Below are 20,967 nucleotides of genomic sequence, written 5' to 3'. Positions count from 1 at the left end.
GTGCTGCTTGAAACAGCCTTATCAATCATAGCACTGCACGCTTTCAAACTGCTATATTTTCAAGCTGTTGCAAGACTAGCTCTATTAGAAGGGAAACATGCTGTCTGCTTCATGTCTGAGACCATAATTTAAGTGAAATGAGAGCTCCCCAAAGAGCTGGACAGATGCCAGACCTCCTTACCTCAAGTAACTGCCTTATGGGTTTTTTTATGATCTTTCCCTTTCTAACAATATTCAGCGCAATACGTTTGACTTCCCTGGCTTTCCCTACTGCTCCTCCGTCAGCAAAGCCAGGTCTCTCAGAGCCAGGCAGAGAAAGGACAAGATGTGTTGAGGGCAATGAGACCAGGATGTCCCCGGGCTGGCAGGGTGCAGGCACACCATGCCACAGGCATCCAGCACATCAGCTGCTGCTGTGCCCATCACCTCCCCAACGGGCTGGTGGCTCTTGCTTCTTTGTGATATGGGAGGACTCTTGGTCTGTCCCAAGGGATCTGAGCTCAGAGCTCTGGTAATGGCAGTCCCCTCAAAACTGGAGCACAGGGTTTTTATCTGGAGAAAGGTATTGCAAAGTGCAATGGAAAGTCTAGGAGTGAAAGGCAAATCACTCCTGACTTCCAGTTCAGGAGCCAACCCAGTATTTGAGGATGCTCCAGAAGCAATGGCAATCACAAGATCCCTAGTACATTTGAGGAAGCTCTCCTCCCTCTCTATCATTAAAATACCCTGCATTTATTATCTTTTAGATGTTGTGTTATTGAGAGTTAGCATCTGGGGGAAGAAGGGAGTCACTGACTTTAATTTTTTTAAGAATCCACCTGAAATAAATAAACCTAAATTACTCTGGAGCACCCTTGAAGGATGAGAGTCCTGGTGGACCCTACACTCAGGCACAAGAGAAGCCCAGCACCTCAGCCTCAGGCCACCTCCTTTGTAAAGATGGCTTTGGCTCACTGTGCTTGGAATTCAGGGCACCAGGTGACAAATACCATACACTTAGACCTATACCATATTCTATACCATTCCCTACTATTTTTAAAACTCTGCTGTCCTGCAGTGCAGACGTTGTTGGGCGCGTGCACATACCACGTGGAAAACACCGGCTGCCTTGACGGGCTTGAACCCGGCGACGGGGACGCAGTGGTCAGCGTGGCCGTTGCAGAAGCAGCTGCCCTTGACGATGAAGTCGTAGATGGCGTAGTGCAGGGGTGGCGGGGGCTGCGGGGACCGGGGGGCCGGGGTGGCCGGGAGGCAGGGGCAGCCCTGCCGCTCCAACAGCCTCACCCGCAGGTTGGTGATCTTCAGCTGCGCCTGGGCCTCCGCGCTGTAGGGGTCCTCTGCGGAGTAAGGTGGCGACAGGGCTCGGTATATCACCTGGGCAGAGAAAGGAGAGGGAGGAGAATGTCTTAACTCCATAACGAGTCACATTAAACTGATATAATTAAAGAAAATACGTGAATATATTAACCAGAAAAGCTGCAGAGGTAGGGCACTCGAAACTGATCGTCATTTCATATCCGTGCAACAAAATCCATGTATGAGGAAGAGGAGGCTGAGGGGAGACCTCATCACTCTCTACAACTACTTGAAAGGACACTGTAGAGAGGTTGGTGCTGGTCTCTTCTCACAGGTAATTAACAACAGAACGAGAGGGAACGGCTTCAAGCTCCAACAGGGTAGGTTTAGACTGAACATTAGGAAGGAATTTTTCACAGAGAGAGTGGTCGGGCATTGGAATAGGCTGCCCAGGGAGGGGGGTGAGTCACCATCCCTGGATGTGTTTAAGGGATGTTTAGATGCGGTGTTGGGGGATATGGTGTAGGGGAGGACTTTGTAGAGTAGGGGAGATGGTTGGACTCGATGATCCCAAGGGCCTCTTCCAACCTAGACGATTCTATGATTCTATGAAAAGGTAGAAATAACAATGCACATAGCTAAGGCAGGCTGCTACCTTTGATGGGAAGACAATTTTCTCTTTTATATAATATAGACACACACTCAAATTTGCAAAGCTGATATTCAGGAGATACAACTAGAAGAGTTCAGCCGTTTCTAGCAATACATTTGGCATGGGAGACACAAGCTGTGGAAATTTGGGGTAGGGGAGAAGGTTTAGGAGGTTGCTTTTTAAAAAAAATAAATAATCAAAGTCTTACTAAACAGTTCATTGACCAACTCTCTACTGAACTTGTTCCAAAGTAGATGAAGCCATAGGCAGCTGGCTGCAGCCAGCCCTGAGGTGGGCTGGAAGGCAGAATGGTGGTGGGAGCATCCCTCCAGAGCACGCACCAGGCCCTCGTGATGCTCTTCCTCCTCCACAACTGGTGGGAGCGGCAAACCCACCTCCACCATGGTGTGTGTGAAGCAGCCCCCTCCCCATGCTCCCCTATGCCCTTTCCCATGTGAAGTTCACACCCTACGGATGTCAAGCAACATTTTGCCATTAACTTAAAGCAGAGGTCGGTGCTGCTGGTACGCGGCATGGCCCAGTGCAGGGATTGGCAACTCTGCAGGTAATGCTCAGGTGGGGCACTCTTCATTAATCTTCCCTCCCCCAGAATGGGTGGGGTATTTTTTAACAAATAAAGTTCAGTTTTCCAAATATTTGGCTCCTATCAGTCCCAGGCTGCTTTCTAGTGGAAAAGTGATTAGGCATGGCAATTAGCGACAGCAAGCTGATAGCTGAGAAAACCGAGATAAGAAAGAAAGAAAAGTGGGGGGCTTCTGAAGTTTAAACAGATACTTATCAGTCAGTCTTTATTTTAACCTCAGACTGATTGAATAGGTAAATATTGGCTCAAGCTGAGAATTGAGAGCACTAGATAGAAATAACCAATTTTCTTGAAGAGGTTTATTTTAAACTTGGTTTAGCTGCCTACAGTGTGACATCAGAGACAGCACATAGTTCATAAACTACCATTAACATAAAATGACCTATTCACAACACACGTATTAGTTACCTGTTCATTTAACTTACAGTAACACTTTCTAAATAGTTAAATAGCTCTTCACAGAGTAGCCACCAAAGGCTCGATGAACTACAATATTTGTAAGCAACATTCAATTAGTCACTTGACAAATGTTTGAGGGTGTGATAGAGTCTCATGGCTTGATGCACTGCTCCCAGAAGTGGCTTAGAACCTCCTCAAACCACCCTGCATGCCCCGCTGATAACCACCCATACCTCCTGAAACACTGGCCAGCCTCCTACCAACCGCAAGGAGGTGTGTGGCAGTGAAGGGTGACCATCATTCCTTGCCAGGAGGTGCCGGGGGTCACAGCCTCCTCTCCCTAAATCCGCTCCTCCAGAAGGATGCGGCTGATCTGCTTCAGCTGATGAAGGCTTCTCTTTTATTTCAGCAGGATTCACATATCCTGGAAATAATGACCCTGGTGCTGCCAGCTCAGCTGCCCATGGGCTTTGCCTGCTGGCCACCACCTCCACCAGCCGTGGAGTGAGATGGTGCTGGACACATCACACTGGCATGCACATTGTGGCTGCAGCCCCACGCCGCCGTCCTGCAAATGTTCCCTCCCAAAGGTGTTCCAGCATCTTCTGCCAGAAAGATGCTAATGAGGGAGAAGGTTACCTGGAAGAGGTGGTCAGAGGGCAAGGATGGTGAGCAGCATGCCCCTTGTGCAGATGTGTTGAGTCTGATGAGGGATATCAATAAATAGTAACACATTTAAAAAGGGTTCCTTCCGATCTTCAGGAACATACAGAGTTTTTTCTGCTCTCCTAAACTAAAATTACCAAGCAGATACAAACAGAAACCCAAGTGAACCCAACTCTCAGGCCCTGCACCTCTCCCCAAGGTTTGTTATTTACCCAAATTTAAATCAATGTCATTCTGATCACATTTACTCATTAGTGGCTTTGCCAACACAAGATGTGTTCAGATATGGAAAAAAAATTCCATGGGAAACATCCAAACTGAAGACATTGATTTCCTTGTAGTGGAGATGATGGAAAATGTCATGCTGAGAATTTTCAGTAAAAACTAGCAGTTTGGGTTCTGTGCAATTATATAAATTGCATCTCAGAGAATTCTTTGTCCTGATTAAGATATGAATGGTGAAGGAAATATATAAATGGGAACAACATTCGCTAGATTTAGCTGCAGACTTTCTTCTCATAATTTTCAGTTTTTCTTGTGCATCTATCCCCATTTAACACATGTGACCAATGCCTGTAACTCTAGTAAAAGACAATCACAGCAAGGAAATCAATAACCATGAGCGCCTTCATGCCAAGAGAGTTAAATCGTGCCTGTGTGGAATTCAGGGGGAGTTATGCTGCAGATTTCAATGGAGCCAGTATTCTCTCTCAGGCCCTAAAACGTTACAAACATTTCTTTTTATGGCTACTCGAAAACAGTGATGCTAAACATGAGCCCTATCTGTAATTCCCAGGGGCTGCAGGCTCTCAGCTGCCCCATATCTCTCCTGCTGTGCCCAGCATCCCCAGCCCCAGCTCCAGAGCCACGCTGGACCCTGCAGCAGGGAGACATAACAGGGCGAGCCTGCTCTCACTGCTGCCAACACAGTAAACACCCTCACCCCTCCGTCCCAGACCCTAGTAGTTCTGTTTTAATAAAATACAAACCAGTCATTATAACATGCGGGGTGCCATACAAACAGCAATTCTCTGCTCTGCCCCAGCCGATTGACCTGGAGCCCCCAGAGGCTGCATAATAAGGTCAAGGATGTGTTTCCCAGTGAGATTTCCCTGCTCAGTTGTTAACCTCGCTGATTTATTCCAGCCCTTCTCAGAAGTCAGCACATCTCTGGGGCCACAACACTCTCACACAGTTCCTACAGGTATGCAGCCCTGTGCTGCCCAGCACCCCAGCCCCACATACACACGTGCGTGGGTGCCAGCTTTCCTGCTTTTACCTCTTCTTGGTCTTTTTTGTGCAATTCTCCCACTGATAGGAGCAGCCCAGGGCTGCAACAACTGTCTACAAACAAACCATGGTCTGCATAGCAAACCTGACTGGGTTTTCACACCCAGTTCTGCTGACAGCCCCTGTCCACCACTGTTAGAGGCCTCTTCAATGAAAATATTTTTTAGTTTTAACAGTGGAGGGGAAGCATGCAGGCAGGATTTGAGAAGGATGCATTGCCAACACAGATGTACATCTGACCACAGGGTTTCACAAGCCCATCATCTCCCTGGAGCCACTAGGCAAGACTTTGGTCCCACTGCCTGGCTGGGGGCAGCTGGCTTCTCTGATTGACTCTGTTGGGCCAGGGCTCCCCAGCCACTCTGGGATGCTCATGGTGATGTGCCCAATCCACAGCCATCATTTCCTCTCCCCGACAGCTTCCCAAAACCCTATAGGTTTATCCTGCTAAAGCCACACAGAAAACATGCATGCCACGCTCAACTCACAGGGAGAGAAACTTTCCTCGGTGGCTCTGCCACCACAGTCGTGGTCTTGGCTGATGCAGGCACAAGTCATGCCAGCTTTTTAGCTGTTGAGGCAGCCCCTCTGCCAGATGTGATGGGGGGACAGCAGTTCCCTCCCGTTCCCCTGGCAAAGTCGCTGCCTGCAGAGCCATCAAGTCAGTTACTCTTATCCCAAATGTGCTGGAAGAAACCATACCCCAGGGTCCTGCCAAAGAGCTGTGTTGTGATTACACAAGGGAGATAAATAGCTTGATGAGGTACAGGAGAACATCCTTTTGGATAGATGATACCATTCCTGTATTCACAGAGCTGGGCTGCTGCCAGGAGAAATCTCTGCCACACGCAGGGGAACACACCCCTTTGGTGCTGGAGCAATAGCAGCAGAATCTGGCCATCTGCATGCAGCAAGCCTCACCAGAAAGCACCCTATGTCCTTTTCCACTCAAGTCTGCCTCTGTGTACATGTCTTACCAACAATGTGTCAAAACCCAGAATTACAATGTTTACATAGATGATGTGACTTCTCCCAGTAGTCAACACCATGTATGACAGCAAAGGGTGTGAGGACTGGGTCTTTACATCAGAAACTCTAATGCACTAATCCAAATTTTCTATTTTGTTGAACAAGTAGGAAGTAATAAATCGAAAACCCACAGCACTTTTATGCTAGACATGACATAATATATCCTATCAGAAAGATATTTACATTCCTAGTGTCGCTAGCTCACTATGAATCTTATGATATTTGGGATTCTTCTTAAACACAGTCCCAGGAACTGCATCTGTATCTCAACTTCCATTTAAAACTAAATATCTAGCAGTATCTCATATCTGAGCAGCAAATGTCACAAACCATGAGGCAAATAAAAAGAACCTCTGTCTTTAAAACAAAATATTTAGTATTTGGGGTAATGTTCCTTCCATGACATATAGAACTATGCTCTTGGATCCCCTGTCCTATAAATACAACCCTTTCATGAAACACCATCAATACAGGAGGGATTTAAAACCTGCATGGGGATATTTTTGGTGGGGGAGAAGTGTCTCTACACAGACAAACAGGAACTGCAGACTGCAACCCCTGAGTGAGGAATGCCACCGCTATGCCTCAAGAGAGTCAGGTTCATCTCCCACGTGGGATGTCCAGCAGGTGGGTGGCAGGAGGGAACCCACTCCATTCCCAGGGAAGTGGGAGCAGAGAAGCTGCCCCACAGCGCCTTGCACATGCCATGGAATAAAAATATTCTGCTCTTCAGCCAGGCTGCTCCAGCTGCCTGTGGTTTGGGCACATCGCTACGTCGACGGCCTCTAATAAATTTGCACAGCGTTTCAATTTCCTTATGGGCTGTCATGAGCAACTCTTGCTCTGTTGATTACTTCACATTATTTTGTCTTAGCAGGGCAAGAAGCCTTAGCTACTTGCCATTCTGCAGATGCAATAATGTAGCCCTGTATATAAATAAATCGGCACATGAACGTGGTGCACTCAAGTAACCGCTTGCACCACAATGACCTCGATTTATAAATACATAAAAGTCCCTTTGCAAGAAGTACCCTAGTATGTTTACACTCGAGAGGCAATGAAAGGACATCTTTATATATATCCACAGTGGGAAGGAAAATGGTAATGAATGATGCTGAGAGCAACAAAATAGGCTCTGAAGTCAAAGTTGCCTGAGGAAGTCAACAAATCCAATGAAAGATTTGCTGTCAGCAAAGCCTTCTCCATGAGTCACGGATGCATCTCAAAACATGGGAGCTCCCACCCATCGCAGCTACAGAGGCGCAGACTTTTGTCAAGACACAAGTGGCCACAGGGATAAAGTGGGGCCACAAGAAGCCTCCTCCTCACAGACCTTCAAAAAAAAGCACAACTGCAAAGGCTGTAGACAGGGACCAGCAGCCCCCATGCATGTGGCCTTTCTCCAGACCCCAAAGTCTGGCTACAGGTGCCATGGTCCAGCCTCCAACTGGGAGCCCGGCCTCAGCCAAAGTTTCTCCCCACCAAGCCTGGAAGGCATCAGGGGATGGTTCACAAAATGACAACAGTAACATATTTCAGAGAGAGGGAACAGATGGATGGGAGGCTCAAGAATCATATACACAAGGGAATAAACCAACAAATGGGAATACAGCTAAAGTAAAAGCAATAAACAAATATTAAAAACATAACCATATTTTTACTTGGTTGTAAATGAAAATGAAGGTGGTGACACTGCATGAAGTAGTCTATGTCTCCTTGCCAAAAGAGACTGATGGACTCTACCCTGTATTATCCAACCTGGATGTATGAAAATGCATCTATAAGCTCTCTATAATAATGACCTATCCATATTAGTGATTCACCAACTTGGCTCATGGCCTTTTGATAAATTCAGTACTGGTTTATTTGATTTTTGCTGATGGTTTTGCTCCTTTCAATGTATTTTACAAGAACACAGGAAGAAAATAATAAGAATAAAAAGAATGTAAGGTTTGCTATCTTCTCCAAGTAGAGAGACAGCAAAAGCAATGAGCGACATGCACACGTTACAGAAGGGCATGCGATATCTAGGTAAGTGCTTAACAGAAAAGTTAAGGTTTGCATTAGGAGCCTGTAGTGCCTCTTGGTATGCAGGCACTAAATAAATGATGTGCCTAATTGCCCTGTATTATGGGGCCCTGTTGAATCTCCATGTCACTGGATGCTATCTGGTTTATTTAGTGCCTGGGCAAGGCTCTGAAAATGTAGGCAGTAAAGACGGTGGTGGAGCTCTGCCAGCGCATCCAGGACCTCATCCCTTTGCCTCCTGAAGAATTTCCCTCGAGCCCGGCACAGGGCCAAGGTTAGGCACCGCCTGCCAGGCGCCGGGGTGCAGGCGAAGGGGAGCCCTTCTGATCCCACCTCCTGACCCCGGGATTTCCAGCTGTGTGCCCAGCATCGCCTCACACCTGCTGGTGCCCACAGCTCTCGGCTGTTGCTTTCAGCCGCACACAACTGTAGCTCAAGCTGAGATGCTCCCAGTACATCTCTGCCACCCTCATCTGCTGTGGGCCTGCACCCATGCCCTGTCCCCCTGTGCCCCCCTCCACTGCCAACCCAGCCCGTCACACAGCCCAGGCCCTCTGCCAGAGGAATTACCCAAAAGTGGCAACTGCTTTCGGCCTCGGCTGGTCTTGCTCAGAGAAATTTAGCTGGGAATTTTTATTGGGCCAATTAAGCTTTCCTTCTCAATAGATGCAAAAGTTACAAGTCATCCTTTCTCTTGATAAGGTTACAGAAAGCTTACAGGGGGCAATACGCCTGATTTGTAGAAAGGGGTAATTTAAAGAATAGTAACAATAATGCAATGTGTGTGTACCCCCTGGGGCTTTCTATCACAGGAATGGGCCACAGTGTCTGATTTCAATTTCCACCCAAGAAGAAACTGCAGCATCACCACAAAAGCCTGATTAGCCTTCCCCCACACACACTTTCAGAGAGAATTGAATATAAATTTAGCTGCAGAAATCCAGTACCTGCTAGGTGTTCCTGCCCCAGAGAGGGTATCCCCACACCTCCTTCACTCATCCCTGCTTGGTCACCTCTTGGTGGTGCAGAAGAGCCTTGGGGCTGGGACTGCTCCCTGCCCATCCCCCTGCACCTTCCCAGGAAAGAGTAATTAAGCCTAATTAGCCTAATTAAACCTAATACCCAACAACACATGCAAAAAAGACTGAGGTGAGGCCGTCCTGCTGTAAGTGTGAGGATGGGTTGACTATGAAGGTTTGCTGTGCCAGGTGGTGAGACTCACTCTGCAGAAAGGTTTTTCTTGTCTTCCAAGCTTCAGTGTTGAGGGCTCAACCCCATGCCAACATTTTCTGCATCAGCATGGTCAACTTCTGCCAGGATCTCTCCTTGGCTCTTCCTGGAGGGCAGAGCTGTGTCTGCAGAAGAGTGGTTTGCTTGCAAATTTTGCCCACAGCCTTTAGGGACATTCCCTACTGAAACAGGCTTGTGCCATTGCACTGCATGTGCATTTATGCATCTATCCATCAGTCCACCCTAAAGACTTTTGAAACTGCTGGCTAACTTCAAGCACATTTGGGAGATATATCTTAAAGGCATTAAGTTCCTAGAAGTTTTATGAAAACAATCTTACTCCTTCGCAAAATCAAGCCTCATGGACTCCTTCCCCTGTGAAGAAGACTGCTAGAGCCACAATGCTGGTACGCCCTATTGACAAAACAGACTCATTTGATGTATTACCACACCAAATAAAAGAGTTTTCAAGACACAAACCCATGTGCATCTCTGTGCTATGTTAATTGCTATGACTTTAGGCTAAAAAAAGGTTTTTTGGCAGATGCTGTAAATAATTCACATGGTGTGGGAACTTCATCAGCCTAAACTGCACAGGTATCACACACCAATTCCTCCAATATGCTTTATTTTTCTGCTTGTCAGACTAAGTGGATTGCAGAGAAGAAACTCTTTTTCTCATGGAGAAATCTGACCATCCCTTCCATGTGCACATTCATGATGCGCACTTCAGCGTCACCTGAGTGAGAAGAAACAGCAAGAGAAGTTGGTAAAACTGCCTGACGACCGCAGAGAGGTGACCATCAGAGACACTAAGAACAGAGTGAGCAGTGGAGCCTGTCCTTCAAGCCACAGTGCAAAGCACTCTGACCACATCCCCAAGCAATGGTGACAGAAACCCACTGTGAACCACCAGCAGCAGCTCCCGAGCTTCTTGAGATGCTGGAGAAATGGCACTCCTGCAGCTGTTAGGGCTGCTTGATATATTTTGACAAAGGACAGCATTTGACCCATGCCTACAGCCCTTCTGCAATCTTTTACAGTGCATAAAAGAAGGCAAACAATCCCTTGTCTCGCCATCCAAAAGTCAGGCGATCTTACAAAGACTTCTAAAGGAAAATCCAACTATTTCAAATAACCAGCCCTTACTGGGGCCTTGACAAGTTAATTTATACCAAGGCAACTTTTATCTTTTGGGAAACTCAAGGCATTCTTATGCCATTCTCAAAAGCAAGAAGCTGTATGGGATGAGTTCCTACTCCCACGCAGCAGCTGGCTGGTGGGGAGCTGGAAAAGGCATGAGGAGAGCTACGCAAGAGCCTTGGGATTTCTCCAGGATCTTTGACATCTCTGGCATTAATCAATCAGACAGGAGCTATCTTCTCAGCTTCCCTTCAGCACCCCACCACACAATTTCATTAGATGAAAATGAAACACTGCTAGGTCATGCCTTGCAGATGACAATAACAGAAGTAATATTCTTACCAGAAAAATCTCTCTCCAGATCAAACCAGCTCAAAGTATTTGGATTTCTTCACCTCCAGTTAACAGTGCTTCTCCAAGGATCGACAGTTTATTCCGCAATGTTTTTGTTTTGCCTAATCACTACTTTCACTCACCAAACAGATAGAAAACACTCCGTTTCTTGGCTCACAAAACCTTCCGGATGCATGATATGATTGGCTACGCACTATCAAGGAAAGTAATTATTGTTTTTTTCTCGTCTTCAGAATCACCATTTCCAAGGCCGCACTATCCTGCATCGGAAAATGAACCGGCACATTTCAGCTGATGATATGAAGAAGTCCTTTGACTGCTCAGCAAGAAAGATGGTATTTAAATACTCTTCCCTCCAGCAGTTCCCCTCCTTTCCCTATCCCCACAAAGATTTATGTTCTCAGCCTTGGCCTGCTGGCAGTACCTGTTGTGCATATGGAAGACCAAGAAAACCTGGAGCTACCTCCAAAGAGTCAGACAGAGAACTGGACTTGCTTGTTTGTAGGCAGGGCTGTAACAAAAGCTGGCTCACTCCCCAGAGCTGCAGAATAACCCCTTTAACAGCTTCTGAGCATGATGCAGCACTGCAAAAGCCTGCAAGGCAGCAGGTTAGTGTTTCGGCAAGAATGCTTGCGACAGTACTAGGGATCAAGGGGATTTCTTTCAGCCTAAGAGTAACCCAGCTTCATGAATATTTTTCAATTGCTCTTGCCTATAATGAAAAGGCTTTGTGTCTATAGAGCTGGCTGCTTAAGCCATCCAGTTACCATGAGCTACACTTAATTTTGGAAAAAAGAACACCTGTCTGAATTATATGTAAATATGCATAGTCAAAAAGGCCATGAGAAACAGCACTTCCATTTCAACTCATGGCTACACAGCAGTGAGTGACGTTGCACAGAGACTGGTGATGGAGTCATGGCATATGTGTCTAGTAAGTTTGTTTTGGACATTAACTTCTTTTCTTCCTGGAAATGTTGCCCAGGGAGAATCTGAGGACTTCGCCATTTGTGTATTTTGAATGTTGGTAGACAGGATATCTCACACTGACACCCATTGTGTATGGCGATTAATCTCAGATTAAGTCCCCATGAGCTTTTGATCCAAAACTTCTGAGATGTGTCGATTCATTGCTTTAGGTTGCACATTTCCCATGTAACCGGTTGTATCCAGGAATCCCAAAGGGAAACATGGCAGCCCTACTTTCCAGCCAGTGAACTGGGAGCTGAATAAGTGAGCCAGTCCTCCCTTCATGCCAAAAATGAACTGTGAAATGAAGCAGTGGGGTGCAGTGCCTGAAGAGAGGCTCTGACTGCACCGCTAAAACCCCTCGGCACTTTTCTCAAGGGAAGCAATAGTCCCGCTAACAAGGCCAGATGCCAATTTAGAGAATTAAATTCTGCCTACCCAAATTCCTCTTGTTTCATATGGGTACAGTGCTCTTCGCTTCCTACATAAGAAGTTTGGAAAGGGTCTCCTGGAGCCCTGGGATTCATTCCCTCCTGCTGTTGGCAGCCTACAATATGTCCCCTTTCACAGACTGGTCAAGCTCACTCTGAGAAGTAATTTGTTTCAGCCATAATTGGAGGCAGATCCAGAAGCTCTGATCCACAGTTGTTAGAAACTTGCTGTTCTAAACAGAGGATCACCGATATGCACTGTTAAACACTGGCTGTGCTCCATCCTAGGGACGGCTGCATTTCAAGAGCTGGCCAAGCGGAGGGCCAATCTCCAAGTGTCAAAAGCACTGGGAAAGCCAGGGGGAAAAGGAGATGATGAGACCTTCCGGTGAGCTAGCTGCAATGAGGGGAATCATGTGGAGGATCACCAGGCAGGCTGAAGAAGCGTCTTGCTCCTTGCGTGGCATGGTCCTCCAGAGATGCTGAGCACCTGGGAGGCTCAGGAAAGGGACACGCCACTTCTCTGGAACTGCCTGCGACAGAGAAGGAGGATTTTGACACAACCTGGTCCAGAGACCTAAAAGTACCATCCCTGGTACTCCATGTATCAGAAGCTTTTTTTCCAGCTGGAAAACAGCAGCTCAGCCCTGATGATTCTTTCTCTAGAGAGAAAGTACCTTTCCTGGTAAAATTCCCTGGAGTCTGAAGGTTTGTCTCCACATGTGTCCAGAACCGCCCTCATCTCCTGTCCTCTCAGACACAGACTGAAAACTAAGCTCGGGTTTCTCCTTTTTCCCGGAATTCCCTTTGTGCTGCCCCTTTATTTAAAGAGAGAAGCTCCCCTCTGTGTTAAAGCCAGTGGAAACCCCGCGCAGGGCCTGGGAAGGTGGGCTTCCCTGCCAGGAGGGAAACCTCAGTGGCCAAACCAAGAGATGCATCTCGCCACAGTCATCATCAGGGTGGCTGGTGGAGGGATGGCATCCTGCTGGCCAGCAGCGAGCTCTGTGCCATGCTGGCCAGCAGGAAGGCAACCTGCTTGGCTCTCATGTACCCTCCCCAGCCACTCTGTGTGGAACAGCCAGCTGCCACAGCTTGGGATTCCTAGGTTCCTACATCATTTCATTGACTCCGGCCTGATTTTGCTTACTTCATCTCATTAACTTTTCCCCTAAAAATTATTATTCTTGGGCTTATGAAATAATGACCCACATGTTTTCCTAAATTCACGGATATAATGAAAAGAGTTGGGCTTGGTCTGACCGTTACTACCATCAACCCTGGCCCCAAGCTGAACTGACTCTCTTTTGCATGTGGCATTTCTCTACAGGGGCTGACGATTTGTGTTCTCCCAAAGAGAGAATGATCAGGAAGATGATATTAAAGAGTTGGGTTTGGTTTTTTTTTTTTTTTTCCTACAAAATGCACTTCTACAAAGTGTAGCCGTGTCCTCAAGTGTTCCGAGCACAGTTGAACACCGGCCAGGGTCCCTCTATCCTTCTGGTCAGTTTAGGTCTTTGTTTTGTCTCTGTGCAGACATCAGTGGCACAGGACAATTGAAAAAGCCATTTGCAGCCTTCTAATGGGCTGATGTCCCAGGATGTTTTGAAGTTATTCTTGCATATTTGCCCAGGTTCTTTGTGGAGTTCCAAGTCCTGCAAGCGACTGAACTCAAATCTCCCGTGACCCACGAGATCTTTGGAGGATCTCAGAGCAATGGAGATGCAGCTTCAGTTAAGGACAGCAATGATAACCTTATTTAGGCCTAAAAGACAGGCAAAAAAAAAAAAAATATGAGCAAAAGCTTGTATGCTGTGTTTCTATAACCCAAAAATTGGGCTTCAAAATAAAAATCACTGAACACCTTTAACTCCTGCTTGTGTCAGCGAGTGTTACAATTCCTCACTGTCTATGAGGGCCAAACTTGTAAGCAGCAGGATACAGCTTAATTCTCCTCTACACAGCTAATTTCAGGTAGAACCATTGGGACTGGTGTCCAAATCCTTAATGAACACAGGCAGGCTGCATGCAGTAACAGTAACATTTAAAGTTTTTTCTGCTACAGAGGCACATGAGATCAATAAAATGCTCAGTAAGACACACACCCCACAGTAAAACAGCAGCATGTGACGTTTCAAAAGTTAAAAGCACATTAGAATTTCTTGTTGGAATACAGTCGAGTTGCAAATATGCCTCCCCTATTAATAGCAAAAAGCAACAATAGCTGAGGTCTCAAAGTGATTTATTAGCGGTATTCTGAATAGATGAACACTCAAATAAGTTACTAATTTACTAAAATCTTGTCAAGGAGACTCTGCTTCAGTAAGTCTTTTTATCCTGAAGCTTGTCTAAATGGGGACACTCAGGCGAGCTAATCTGAATTGACCACAGATGGGAACGTAAAGTGAATGAGATAATTGCATTGCAGAGTGGACAGTCACTCATGCTCACAGTTAAAGAATTAACATCTGCTAAGGGCCCCTTGTCGATGAGCCCTTAACACTGATCAGATTAAACTGAAAAAGAAGAAATATTAATATGCACTGAACTAGGGGAGGGAGGACAGCCTTTTATATATACTATTAGATTTGGCATTCCTGTCTGAGCATGATGCTGAAAGAGTTTATTTCTGCATCTTGTTTACTTAGATCAGATTATGTTTGGCTGACAAATGCAGTTCTGATTTCCCTTGCAATAATGTGGCTGAAGGGTTACACCCTGGAAAACAATGGAAATACTCTGGATTTGTAGCACATTTGTATGATCCAGGCTAAAACTTGGCCTTAGGCTTTCCCTTAAAACACTGATGATATAAGGCCAGCATATAGAGGTTTCTGCCTATGCTAAACAAACTGCTGCTGTGAAACAATTAATTCACTAAATTAAGCATGGAGAAAGACTTTAGTGACCCCTCTGTGTGCAGCTGATTCGTGTTGCAAATCCAACCCCTTAAACTGGCAGATGCTTGAAGCTTGCTGGAAACGCAGGTTGGTTGTACTGAGGTTTCCTCCTTCTTCTTGCTTCTCCTTCTCCCATACTGTACAGACCCCACAGACAGGGGACAGCCTGGCCCTAAGTGCTGAACGGTGACAGGCCCCAAAAGCAGTGCCAGTGTGCAGGTGAGTGGGGATGCCAGGGCAGGAGGTAGGCACCCGCCATCTACCTCTGTTCCTCTGTTCCCTACTGAGGAGGGGCTCAGATGCTTTTTTTGGCTCCTGGATCCTTGCAGAGAAGCCATTGCTTTCCTGGCTGCTGAAAGGGTGGTTCTTCTTTACGTAAGGCCAGATTACAGCCAGGCTGCTCCAAGCACGGGGCTCAGCTCGGCAAAGTCTCTGAGCACGTGCTGACTTGTGAACTCATGCTTACTTCCACCAAGAAAACCTTGAAGACTAAACCCAGGGCATCAGTGTAGTGTTCCTGATATCACCACTGTGCCATGCAGCCTTCGAACTCTTTCCTCCACAGTTCTCTCCAGATCTGCCCTTTCCTTCCTAATCCCACCATTGGCTGTTGATCCTCCAGCTCATGCCTGCTTCAGCGCAGAGGACTCAGATGCAGACGACAACCTAAGCAGAGGACAACCACACCAGATGGTTTTGCAGCATCAGGAACAGGTGGCAAAGAGGAGCAGAGACCTGCCAAGTCCCGTGCTGTGGCGACTCTACCCATCAGTAGACCTGCCAAGTGCCACACGTGGCGTGTGACATTACCTCTCCCACTGCTGTGGTGGCACCCAGCTTGGGTGACCACAGCATGGTGCCACTCTCTGAGCACAGACCACTCTCCCAGTGCCCTTCACTGCCCCAGTCCCACCACTGCGAAAGGGAAGCCCAGAGCCACTCTACTACAGAAGAAGGATGAAAGGCGTCTCCTGGAGCCAATTCAGCATCTCTCATTTCTCCACAAGCTCTGAGCTCTGGGTCTTTTAAACGAACCCAGAGGCTTGGCAGCTTGCTTTCTGTTGTAACATAAATCTCCTCAAAATCAACATCATGGCAAATTTGTGATGAGGGAGGATTTTTGTCCTAAGACTTAAACTAGTCATCTAAGGAATGACTCATGATGACGAAGGGCAGAAGAAATGCAAAAAGCCTGATTTTTTTTTTTTTCAATCAAAACTGAAGCAGATAGGCGTTTGTTCCAAATTAGCACATGTGACTTATTAAAAAGAGGCCGTAAGCCCCTGAGTACTGCCAGGCTCTGCATGCTGCTGCCTTGAAACAGGGCTCGCAGACACCGTGATGCTCTGCAGAAACATGGGCAGATCAGTCCCGGTGCAGTGTGGGGTGAGCCGTTGTCTCCTCACATCTCCCCTCAGCTTTGCAAATGGCTCACCCGGGGGGACATGTGGTGGTGACCAAGCCACCAGCAGTGTGGGCAGACCCCACCGTCCTGCAAAACCCTGCAAGCCCCGACTCTGTGCCTGGAAACGCACATGTGGCGTTGAGATGTTTGAAGTGGGAGAAAGTGCTGTATAGACGGTGGGACACACAGTTTGGATCACGGGTTACAGTCCTTGTGTTGCAATTCAAAGCAGTTTTAAAAAGTTGACAAATCCAGTAGCACTGGCAGAATTTATGCTTGTGCTTTAAAGAAAATTGCGGCAACTGAGCTGCAATTAAATAATACCCTTCAGACTTGGACATTTCAGATGACTGCATATTTGAAACCACTGTTTCAAGTGAAATTACTGTTTCCATATGTCTGAAATTAGGTGCTACCAGAAGTGGGAGTAAAGCACAACATAACTCCAAACAGAACACAAAACTCTGATGTTTCTTTAGGTGAGATACATGTTGCTATTGGCAGTTACAAGTAATTGCTGGAATGTAGCACACTGTAATAAATTAAATGTGATATTTGCTAAGCATGCAGGCTTGCCATCTGGTCACCAGAAAGCTGCTGTTATTACTTTGCAGGTAAAAAGTGGTGTTTAAGGGCAGGGAACTGAAGTGTGCCATATAAATAAAATCTTATAAACTCCAGGCCCTTGGACTCAACATTTGTTTAAAGCCTGGAATAATTAAATGATCTTGACTTTTATAGCTTCTTTGAAATAACACAAACTAAAGCGACGCCAAAAGAAGAGATCCCACAGGAGCAAGCTGGGTAAACAGGCTGGTTTTGCAGCATGCTACCACAGATGCATCAAACATCACCAAATTCCTTTCCTTCCTGAGACAGGCATTGGTCTCTACACACAAGACCTCCATCCTACTCTCCCTATACATTGTACCAACCTATAGAGGAGCTGGCTACGAGGCCTGGATTTGCAGAGGTTCTCACCAGGCAGAGCCCCCATCCTGGTGTGCAGGTATATCAATGGGGTGACCACAGAGAAAACCACACTGGGCTTCTAGCTACATGGAACCCGGCACAAATAATAATGCCCTGAATAATGCCCTGAGTTTCTTGCCCCTGAGAACGATCCCTGGGAAAGCTGAAAAAGGAGCGTGCAAGTCAGAGAAGCCCAGATATGTCCTGCTGACTGGCCCAAGAGCTACAGATTTCAGCCCCTGCCCAGTGTCACAGACTGGCATAGTCTATGATTCAGATGGTGGGACACAGAGGCTGGCAGAAGTGCTGATGGCCTGGAAAATTCCCCACGGGGTACATCCATGAGCTCTTTTTTAGGTCCCACTTTGTAGTTAGCCCTGAGTCAGAACCACAGAGGGTTTTAGCTTGGAAGGGCCCTTCAAAGATGATCTAGTCCAACCCCGCTGCCATGGGCAAGGATGCTCAGGTTGCTCAAAGCCCCATCCAACCTGACCTTGAACACTTCCATGGTAAGGGCATCCACAACTTCTCTGGGCAACCTGTCTTCCTTATACCCAATTTAAATCAATTTCATTTTAAAAATGCTGCCTCTTGTCCTGTCAGAACAGACTCTGGTGAAAAGTCTTACTTCATTTTTCTTATAAGCCCCTTTACATATTTCACTGTGAAAGGAAGTTCAGGCAGCTTTCTGGGGGCATGACCAAAGGGAGGCAGGAGAAGAGAGGAAGACTGCAGCTTCTCTCACCAGTCCTCTCATTTAAACCCTTTGCTGGGCTCATGAAATAACCATCCTGGGTCTGTCTGACAGGTCTGGAGATCCTTGTTTCTGAGCTGACGAGAGCACAGAGCAGCTTCTCCTAGAGCAGGACATTGGCTGCCTCCTGAGACATGCACTTTAGTGAATAAACAGCTCTTAGTATTTCTGCAGAGGGTGGCTTCCTAGATGGAGCATGGCTAGAGGTGATCCTGAATGACTGCAAAAGGGTCTGAACCAGGTGATTTTTCTCAGACATAACTGCTGATTTCCAAGAATCAGGCTTTCATCTTAAAACATGTTATCAGCAGAATCTAAAATGATATAATCCGATTCAATAATCAAATCATCTCCTTTTTCTGTGTTAGGTCAGAGGGTAATTTTAAGTATTACACTTTCAGGCGAGCTTATTAAATAAGGCCACTAGAGGGAGCAGCCTTGAAAGGCCAAAGCGTGTCACTAGGGACGCATCCCCACGAGTGGGGACTCTGGAGAGCAACCCCATGGTCATGGTTCCTAGGGGAGGCTCTCCAGCACCGTGGGACAGTTTTAGGCACAAAAAGTAAGAGTATTCTTGGTAGCACCTCCAAATGCATGATTTATTATCTGCTGTTTCTGATATTGAAAATCATCTGGGTTTTTTTTCACATATATTTTTCCTTTTAGCAAACATGGTGGGTTTTTTTTTCATTCTTTCAAGCTCTTTGCAATTGAGAATAAGCATACACAGGGAAAAAAAAAAAAGAAGAAGATGAGGTATAAGTTTCTTAATTACCTGGCTAATTTTGTTTATGGGAACCATGCTTCAATCTGGTCAGTAGCTATTTTGACCAGTTACATGCTTACTTCTCAGCGAAGGTGGTCACTATTAAAAGTGAATCTGGTGACCATTAATTTTAACCTGGTTGCATTTTGGTCCAAGTCGGACTGATTTGCATCATCCTGAAACCACACAAATTTCTGGAGATTGTCAAGAGCAATGTTCCCTCTGGCTTTCCCAATGAATCGGCAGCATCTGCCTTGTTTGCAGTCGTGTCGGGCAGCTTAATTAGGAGAGGAAAGAGGAGATTTTAGGAAAAAGAGGGGGATTAAGAGCTCCTCAGCAAAGCAAGGGGCAGGGCGGTGGCTACATAACCTTGGAATGAATTATGTTAATTCACCTTGTGAAATAAATTCAATGACAAGGGATGGCAGTGAGGCAAGAAAGAATAAATGCCGGAGCGGAGATTGCAGAGGGAAAGGTGGCTGGAGCGAGGTCTTTCTCTTCCCGACCTCAGCAGACCTACCTCTCCTCCAGTGCAGGGGAAGGGACTCGAATATCTGGAAGTGCAAATGGCTCCCCTCTGCCTCACATCGTCCTCCAGCCCGAAGGTGGCCGAGCAATTAGCAGCAAAGTATTTGTAAGGCTTCCACGTCTCGCCGAAGTCCTGGGAGCGCTCCAGCACCATGGCGGCCGGCCGGGGCGACTTGAAGACCAAGATCAAGTGAGTGAAGTAGAAGGCGGTTTCCAGGTCCAGCCGGATGGTCTCGCGGGGGGCGTCCTGGGCCGCCTGCCACCAGGTGCGGGGCAGACGGAAGGGCGAGTCGGCCATGGCGGAGGGGGGGTGGGCCAGCCCAGCGTGGGCCCCGCTGCACCGGCCGCAAGCCAGGCGCTTGCAGCGGCGCTGGGCGTCCTCGGTGTAGGTGCAGAAGGGCTCGGCAGCATGGAGCCCGCAGGCCGTCTCCGTCTGCAGCGCCCGCCCGTGTGCCAGGTTGCCCATCCGGGGGTTGCAGGCCTTTTCGCAGGGGCTGCCCAGACCTGCAAGGAAGAGAGCAGGGGAGAGCTGAAACCAGGTCCCGAGGTGGGCACGTCCTACCCCACCCCAGCAGGAGCAGACGTGGCCACCTGGATGCTTTTCAGGGATGCTGTCCCCTGGCGAGACCCCCAAGAGGGGCCAAGGGATAGGGCGGCACTGCTGCTCAGCTCTCCTATCCATGGAGCTCAGAGTCTCTGTAACAGCAAAACAAACCAAAAAGCCCCTCAGGGCTCCCCTGCACTTGGGAAAATCCCTATGGAGAGCTGCAGAGCAGACCAGGCAGCATGGGAGGAGAGATGCCTCCACCTCGCCCTCCTGCCCCAAGGGACCCAGAGCAGGACTGAAGCTTCAGGCGCAGTGGCCATGGCCATGCCACACCTGCCTCAAGGCTTCCAAGGACATCCAGGTGCTCCTGGGAAAGGAAGGAGAGAAAAGGACAGGAAAGATGGAATGCTGGTGACACTGGGGCAGCCAAGGTGGCAAGCTGGCAAGGAGATGGCCAAGGGGGACATCAGTACTGCACCCAAGCTCACTGTGCAGCAGATTGGGTGCTGGGAGTGCAAGAGCTGGTGGGAATATCTCCTGCCACCAATGACCCCAAATCTTCACCCCCTTTGTAGAAATATTTCCTGCCACCAATGACCTAAAATCTTCACCCCCTTTGTAGAAATATCTCCTGCCACCAATGACCTCGAATCTTCACCCCCTTTCCCACCCCTTCGTCCCCACCCCACACTGCTGCCGAGGTGAGGGTTGAATCAAAGCACCTCTTAACTTTGGGAAGGCTGTCGCTGGTGTGTGTAAAGGAGGGGAAAAAAAAGAAATAATCCTTGGTTGAAATGATGCTGGCAAGCTGCCTCGCAGCTGAGGCTCTGTGGTTTTTGTTCAAGTTTCTCTGGAAGCCTTGTCGATTTAAAAATCTACAGTTAAAGTGTCAAAGAAAAATAAAGTCACCATGGGGTTTGGTGTGAAAACAACTGCAATGTAACCCTCCTGGTGCAAGAATGTTTGATTAAGGGCTCTCCACCTCTTTATTAATAAATGTAACAGTA

The 20,967-nt window shown here is 47.3% G+C and overlaps 1 protein-coding gene across 1 annotated transcript in view; it reads right to left on the bottom strand.

The window, feature by feature from the left end:
* The window catches only part of NTN4 (netrin 4), a 46,136-nt gene extending 25,642 nt beyond the window's left edge, over positions 1-20,494 (bottom strand). Inside the window, exons 1-2 of the mRNA XM_014964305.1 lie at positions 19,406-20,494; positions 1,087-1,374 (exon numbers count right to left, since the gene is read on the bottom strand). Coding sequence (XP_014819791.1) covers positions 1,087-1,374; positions 19,406-20,095 — 978 coding nt within the window. The 5' untranslated portion in view covers positions 20,096-20,494. The remainder of the gene's footprint in view (positions 1-1,086; positions 1,375-19,405) is intronic.
* Between the last annotated feature and the right edge of the window lie 473 nt (positions 20,495-20,967).

The sequence above is a fragment of the Calidris pugnax genome, unplaced genomic scaffold (genome assembly GCF_001431845.1).
Source record: "Calidris pugnax isolate Ruff unplaced genomic scaffold, ASM143184v1 scaffold44, whole genome shotgun sequence".
Lineage (NCBI taxonomy): Eukaryota > Metazoa > Chordata > Aves > Charadriiformes > Scolopacidae > Calidris > Calidris pugnax.
Note: the sequence above shows the minus strand (reverse complement) of the source record. Positions and strands in the feature narration are given on the sequence as shown.